We start from the raw sequence: 7,876 nt of genomic DNA, 5'->3' as shown, positions 1-7,876 counted from the left end.
ACACCCACTCCCCCACCACCTGCTTTTCCGCCTTCATTTCCCGGGAAGCTGTGTTCCCAGGGCCCTTTGGGGCTTCCTGTGGCTTCTGATCAGTTCATAATTCCAGTCTCCACCATGAGGCTCGCTCTGCCTGGCTGCCACCTGAAGGTGCTCTGTCCAGCCCTGTCTCACTGAGCTCAGGGGAAGGGGATGGGGGAGCCCCCGGTGTGGCTCAGGGAGATGCACCCCAGCACCTCCTACCAGCCAGGGATCTCTGCAGAGAACTCTCCCAAGGCAGCCCTGCAGGGCACCCCGGCCTCTGGCTCCTGGCCTCATTTCCGCAGACTCCCTTCTCCTTTCTGCAGGTGGACACGATCCGTGATCCCTCCTCCCACCCACTGACACAGGCCCTTCAGGTGACTTCTCACTTTTTTGGTCCTGTTCCTCCTGCATTTGCAAACTGTGTGACCTTGGATGAACATTTAAATTCCTGGGCCTTAGGTTCCTCATCTACACAAGGCCAATGGTACTGCATGGGGCTGTTGTGCTGATGGAATCCTGGAAAGTGCTCAGCATAGAGCAAGAGCTTAATAAACATTGGCTACTGCTGTTAATGGGAGGAAGTCTAGCCTCTTGGACAGATGGTAAAAGTAACTCTGTCTTGCAGATCTTACTACAGGTACACCTTGTGCTGAGCGTTGCCATTAGGGCATAATCTGGTTGATATTGCCTCAGTTCCTTGATCCAGCTATTCCTGAAGCTGACTGTTTGAGCACATAAGCCAATCAAGTCTTTTTATCCTTCCTCTTTTACTCAGGTTACTTTGACCTGGGTTTCTAACAAAAGGACTCATGATGGGTGTCCACCCATACACTTGTATTCAAAAGCCAACCCCGGCCCAGGCCTGGGTCCCCCTCACAGGCAGAGCCCAATTGGTACAGCCTTTATTGTTCCTCCAGCATTTTCCAGAAGAATGGTGTCGTTTGAGGGCTGCAGGGGACAGGGAGAGTAAAAAATAACATAAACAAACTGAACCCAAACAAAGGAGGGTGACAAGAGGGGCTGAGACGGGGCGTCCAGGGCAGAGAGGTGGGGCCTGGGGCCATCAGAACCGCTTAGCTTTCAGCCACCAGACTGGAGAATTCTGCAAAAGACAAGGACAAAGGTGAGTGAGTCACAGAGGGAGAGTGCAGGGACCCTGCCCGGCACAGGCACAGCACCCGGCCTCCTTGCAGTCCTTGCTCCTGCTACGGCCAACCTGGAGCGAAGGAATCAGTGAGTGCAGGACTAAGTGGACGGACGAAGGCAGGAAAGAATGAATGAAAAGTAAAGGGGCTTACCTGTCATCAGCGAGGGCAGCACCGGTGATGGCCCCAGCGCCGGTCACCCACGACCCTCGCCGGGCGCTGTTTTAGACACTTTCTGTACAACGTTTCATTTGACCCAGCCCTCGTCCCACCGTGTCTTAGAATGTCTGCTCTAGAGGAGGAAATGGAGGCTCAGGCTCGGCGATATTTCTGGGCTTCTCTGCAGTTTTTCTCTCCCCGAGACAAGAGAGGACAAGGCGTTCACCACCAGGCACCGCTCTGACTCTGCCGGGGAATGCAGTCCCTGGCACCTCTAGAAAACACGGTGTTAGGAGGAGGGGATACAGACCAGGGGCTCGAAGCCCAGCCGGGCCTTATTCGGGCTTTAGTTCCTTCACCCACCGGGGGAGAGTTGGACAGTAAGAACTCCTGGGGAGAGACAGGGCGATCCCAGGTGTGCAGTGGCTTCAAAAAGGCCACAGAAAGTACCCAGGGCCCCTTGTGTGGAACACATAGGCATAACCCACCAATCGCACTCCGTGCTTTTCCTCATGCTGCATTAAATGTTATCAGGGGAGGCAGGGAAAGGGACTAGCACGACTGTTGCGCTGTTGCTTGTGTAAGTCTTAAATTGTTTCAAAATTTAAAAGTCAAAAAACAAAAAAACAGCTGAGAGTGGCTAGGTCACAGAGATGACCTCACTATCGCCCCGGCAGGTGAAAGGACAGTACTGGTCCCCTTGCCTTTCTGGGGTTTGCCCTGGGATGTAGAAACCAGCCCCTCCTGTCCGTAGGCTGCTCTGGGGCAGGAAAGGTGGGTGAGGAGGTCTAGGAACTCAAGTTGGGGGACCACAAGGGAACGCCCCCAACCCCAAGGCTCTTGGGCTGAGTGGTAACCACGTGGTGGGGATGGAACCCCAAAACAGCAAAACTCCAGGGAGTCTCAGCGGATTTCCCCCATAAGCCAGGCACCGGAGGACTCGTTTTCTTAGCCAAGGGTCCCTATGAGCTTACAGGACCTTGAAGGGGCTGTGGCTCCTTTGTGATGGCTTTTATCTCTAGAACTCTGGTTGGTACCGTTCACCTCTGAAGTTAGTAACTAGCATTAATTGAATGTCTACATGGGCGGCAGTTTGTATAACTATCTTTGAATTCTCACAGCTGTCTGTATTTTACACACGGGGAAACTGAGGCTCCAAGAGCTAAGGAGTTCGGCCATAGTCACAGCAGCAGATGTGGTTTAAGCCACACATACTCTCGGGCTTCGTTCCTTACCCCAGAGTTTTCTGACCTACTTTGACCTAGGTATAGAGTGACACATGTCCCAGCTCAAATATCGCCACTCTGGTGGCACTGTCACTGTAGCCCTTTTTTATTTACTTCATGGTACTTAGCACACTCTGAAATGATCTTATTTATGTACTTATTTTTGTCAGCCTCACCCCTCCCACTAGACTGCAAGCTCTAGGGTGACCGGGGACTTCCCTCCACTCAGCCCTCTCCTCCCGGCCCCTAGCAGGTGCCAAGCATATGGGTGGATGGGAGGAAGGGCAAATGGTTCCCCAGTCCTTAGGCTTCTGCCAGCGCTGACTTTACTGCACGTAATTCTCAGCCGGCCTAGGAGGGAAGAGGGATGATCCCCATTTGGTACATGGCGAAGGGAGGCTGGAGAGGGGAGGTGACAGGATCACATGAAAAGAGTGAGGCAGGTGGGCCGGGGATTTGGTTCAGTGTTTCCAACGCCTGCCTAGCAAGTGCAAGGGCCTGAGTTCGATTCCCAGTACCAAAAAAAAAAAAAAAAAAAAAAAAAAAGAGTGAGACAGAACTACACCTGTGCTCGGGTGTTGAAAACACCTCTCCATGAGTACGGAGGGGCTGCTCTTGGCCCAGCTTCTGTGGAAACAAGAGCTCCATCCTGCCCCCACTCTGCCACTTAATCTGGCAAACTTGGCCACAGTCACCCTTCCTTGTCCTGGGTTGCCGAGCTGTGCTTTCCTGCCTGGAACTGTGGGTCTCAGGCTGGTTCCTCAGCAAAAAGTCCCTCTGGGGCACATTGGGCAGGACCTGGTGCAGCTGGTGTGAGGGGAACCAAGGGACCATGGTGAGAACTTCCAAGAGTAGAAAGCCAGAAAGCTTGGAGCCTTACTATGGGAGATATTTGGGGCTTGTGGGGTTTTTCAGAGCCCCTAAATCAGTCCCTCTGCCCACCCTGGGATCTGCTTCGAAGCAGCTGGGATGTCACAATGACCATGTGGCCTGGCCTATTGCAGGGGACACAGGATTCTAATTTTATTCCCTCAGAACCTTGCCCAGGGTCTTTGTGGAAAAATTGAGGGCAGGGGCCACTTCTCTGTCTCTTTTCTGTCAGCCTCAGGGCAAAACTCTTCAGAACCTGCCAATTAACTAACAGCTGTCGCAGCAAAAGCTTTCCTCTAAAATGCTCAGGTCTCACCTTCAAGAAAAACAAATGACCAAAGCAACAAAGACCAGTAAAGTCTAGGTCATCAGACTTGGCGCAGGATCTGGGGTAGGGAACCAGGCGTGAAGGATGGATCCTGGCGGGTTCTGCCATGTGCTAGCATCCCTGATAAGTCGCTTTACCCTTCTTGGTCTTGGTTTTCTCCTCTGTGAGGTCCCAAGAATGTCCCGAGCTCTCACATAGGTTTGAAGCAACCCAACTGGTGTGGGAGGGTCAACTCCCATTTCTCACTTCTGTAATCTTTCTTTCTTTTTTTCACTTTTCTTTTTCGGTACCTGGAATCAAACCCAGGGCCTCCTGCTTGCCGAGCAGGCTCTGAGCCGCTGAGCTACATCCCCGGCCCTCACTTTTGTAATCTTTGATTAGATGCTCCATTGAATCATGCCTCAGTTTCCTCATCATGCAGCTCATGATGATGCCTACTTTCTGGGGCTGCTTAAGGGGCAAGCGCTATACCTCTCAATCCCAGGCCTGGTGTGCAGCAGGTGCTCAGCTCCTGGTAGCTACTGTAATCACACATGCTATTCCTCAAGTCGCTCTGAAACCAAGTCCAGAATACACCCAGCACCATCCTGGCACAGAGGGTGACTCTGTAAACTTGTTAGCCGTGGCTCCTGGGATGCTGTTTGTCCCCATCACTCCCCACCAGTTCCTGTCCCCACCTGTCACCTGCCTACCACCTGCCAGCAATCCAAGAGTGGGTTTCAGTCTTGTACCATCACCGGCCAGGTGGCCATGGTCACTCAGGTGCCTCTCTGGGCCTCAGCATTCTCATCTGTAAAGTGGGTTCTCAGTTATAAGGAGTAAATGAAGCCCTACTTGTGCAGCTATAGAACAGCAGCTGAGAAAATACAAAGAGATCCTGGCACATAGCGGGTGGCTTACAAATACTCATTTTGTCTCCTTGGGTCTCTCAGCATGACTGACATGAGTTGGATCTTTGAAAGAAGCATAAAATTCGGAAACTAAGGATACATATTTAAACACAGGACAAGGAAAACCCAAAGATTAGAAACAAGTCTCTATCGCCAGCTGTCCAGTCGAGTTGGAATCCAGCTCCAGAGCGCCCATCTGGGCTGGAGCTCATCTAGGACCCTCAGTTTCCCTGCCTGTAAAATGGGGCTACTGAGCACGTCTCTCATACACAGATCAAGTGTGATGTGGGCGTGTGCGAAGATGCGTGAGAAGTGCCTGGCACAGGGCCTGGCACACGGGGTGAATGCACCTAAAGCCACTGTCGCTAACTAGGCTTTCGGGGGAGCATTTCTTTGGAGGGACATGCATGCAGCACTACTTCTGTAATCAGAAGCCTCCCCAAGGTGCCCTGGGGCTCGCTTGCCACTGTCTTCCTTGTCCAATCGGAAGGAGATGAACAAGGTGGGGTGGGTTGGAAGGAAGGCAGTGGACAGGGATGGGCTGATTCTGTTCTTTCCCTAAGGAAACTGAAATTAGCCTAATCAGATCTGTCCCGGGCTGGGGTGCTGTGGGGATTGGACAAATTTAGCAGCTATTGACAGGTGAGATCAGCACACGCTGAGAGCCCCGAGTGAAACTGAGACTCTTGAGTCAGCGTCTGGACGCCGCAGTCCCTCCCTCTGTCTTGATGACCAGGAGGAAGGGGTGGCTTCTGGTTTATCACCTGCCTCGAAATAGCTCCCAGGCTCAGTTTCTTACAAATTCGCATTACAGACAGGGATCGCGTTGCCATCCTGCAGGGTCATTTGGGGTCAGGCCAGGCCGCCACCCGGAGGCGGCGTAAACAGTTCTGGGGCTCACTTGGTGCCAGTTGCTATGGGCTGTGTCACCCCATGTCCTCCTCCCTGGCTCTCTCATCCCCGTTTCCCTCCTGGGGAAACTGAGGCTGCGCCACTCTGCCGGGAAGTTACCAACGCCAGCGTGGCTCGTGCCCAGCTACATCTCCTTCTCAGAGATTGAGCCGTGGCCCCGCGTTCCTCCTCAAGCGGTGGCTGTGAGACGCAGAGGACAGGGACAGAGAGAGGGAACATGTTCCTCCACTCTGACCGCTGCTCCATTTTCCAGGAGGCCGGTTACATAAGCTGTGCTGCCTCCTGTCCCCTGCTCTGTCTTATCTAGTGCAGCAGAAGGCCGGAGCTGAGGAAAGTGCGCCCGGGAATAGAGACGAGCAGATTGCAAGCACCGGAACCATTTATAACCCGAACACTCAGCTCATCTTGCAGGGGTGGGGGTGCAGTCAGGAGACCTGGGTCCCGCTCGGTCAAGGATGCGCTCTGGGACCGCGGCACTTAGCATTCACCAGGCCTCAGTTTCCACATCTCTCCGTGGGTGTCACTGCCTCTGTCCCCTAGACCTCCTCCAGCTGCTTCCAGGACACACAGACAGAAGACAAAACACCGTCTGCCTCTGGACCCCGCCGTCAGGACTGTGCACTGGCCCTGACATGTACATCCCGCCCTGCTTGGAACTCAAATCCCAAAGGGGCTGGCAGGCCGGGATTACAGCACAGGAGGCAGAGAGAGTCCACCCTCTTCCTTCTCACCTCTGTCTTGGACTTCATCTTGAAGTTGTGATTCCACAACTTCTGAAAGGAGCTAAGGAGGCTTAGGAACAAAAGCGTTCACATAAATGAAGAGGAAGGAATCATTCCCGGAACATTCACTTAATTCCAGCAACCCGCCAGCGAGATGGTATTTTCATCCCCACCTTACGGCAGCAGACTGGATGCCCTGAGGAGGAAAAGCCCGTCCTTCGGCAGGGCTGGTACCCAAGGAGGGCGGTCCCACCTTCCGTCTATCCCCAAGGGCACCCGGCCCGATGGCTTCCCAGCACTCTACCTCCTCAGCTCACTAGGCTGCTGAAGGGTGAAGGAGAACAGATTTTGCCAGAAAAAGCAGAAAAGGCCAGTGCACTTAGGCACATGAGTGGTACCATGGTCAGGCAATAATTATGACTAAAATTTCCAGTAATGGCCTCAAAACACAAAAGACAGGCTCCTGATTTGGAAAAGGCTTAAAGCTTAGGAAAGTGGATCTGTTACTAGGATTGAAAAAACAAGTAATAAGGATTGCACAATCATTGGTCGAGTGCATGTGTGCATGCATGGCCTGTGGATCTCATCTAGAGCCATATACTGGGGTTGGAGTTTGAAATAAGCCCCCAGAGCTTCATAGCAAGTGGCTCTGTTTTCCTGGTTTGTGTGGGAAACAAACATGGCTTCTGGAGCTCTTGTGAGGTTTGCACCAGCCAGAAGTACAGCTGTGTGTGTTGTCTGGGATTGGATTGAACTCTAAGCCCCAGCAGTCTGAATGTCCTTTGGGGGCAGACACTGAGCTTGAGACCTGGGCTTGGGACAAGTACAGAGGGTCCTGGTAGGACCACCGAGTTTCCGGGCTGGTTCTGCTACTTAGTAGCCCTGGGCACGTGACTTAACCTCTCTATGCCTCAGTTTCTTTCCTTACCAAGTGGGGATAGCGAGGGCTCCTTTCCCAGGATTGTTGGAAGGCAGTAATTCTCAAACTGTGGTTCCCTGGACCGTCAGTATCACTAAGGGACTTGTTAGAGACGCAAACCTTTGGGCCCCTCCTATGGAATCAGAGGCTGGCTGGGGTGCGAGACACTTGTGCAGACCACGTCTGCCCGCTTTTCTGCCTCGTCTCTGCCGTGACAGTCAAGCCCTTGAGCACCTTCCGTCTCTTTCCAACTTCTCTCTTCTTTTCTGTCCTAAACCCTCCCCTAACTGGCCTGAACCAGCCTTTCAGGGTGGCTGCTGAGACTCAATCGATCACATCTATAAAAGCCTTTGAGCTTCCTGGAAATCGTCACCCCAGAGACGAGAAAGTGAAGACTTATTATTAGAGCTTTGTCTTCCCCCTCTCTCTGCAACCTGGGATCTTAAAGAACCTGGGAAACAACTGCCACCTTAGAAGGACAAACAGGGCTCAGAGCAAAGGATGCCCCGGCACCTGCAGTTACACAGCCCCCAGCCCACCTGCCCAGGTCTCCAGCCTTCACCTGCAGGTCGCCTCTCCTTGCCTCCTCTGCCCTGCACCCCCATGAACACATTCATTCAGTAAACAAACTCTTGTTCTCCTGCTATGTGCCAGGCCCCCTGCTCCAAAGGCTGGACAGCACCA

At 53.0% G+C, this 7,876-nt stretch overlaps 1 protein-coding gene across 1 annotated transcript in view; it reads right to left on the bottom strand.

The window, feature by feature from the left end:
* Nucleotides 1-907: 907 nt before the first annotated feature.
* Pvalb (parvalbumin) overlaps nt 908-7,876 on the bottom strand; it is a 16,000-nt gene continuing 9,031 nt past the window's right edge. The window contains exon 5 of the mRNA XM_010613696.2: nt 908-1,123. Within this exon, the coding sequence (XP_010611998.1) occupies nt 1,095-1,123 (29 nt within the window). The 3' untranslated portion in view covers nt 908-1,094. The remainder of the gene's footprint in view (nt 1,124-7,876) is intronic.

Source organism: Fukomys damarensis, unplaced genomic scaffold (assembly GCF_012274545.1).
Source record: "Fukomys damarensis isolate Sample0158 unplaced genomic scaffold, DMR_v1.0_HiC HiC_scaffold_19, whole genome shotgun sequence".
NCBI classification, from domain to species: domain Eukaryota; kingdom Metazoa; phylum Chordata; class Mammalia; order Rodentia; family Bathyergidae; genus Fukomys; species Fukomys damarensis.
The sequence above is the reverse complement of the archived record's forward strand: the minus strand, read 5'-3'. Positions and strand labels throughout refer to the sequence as shown.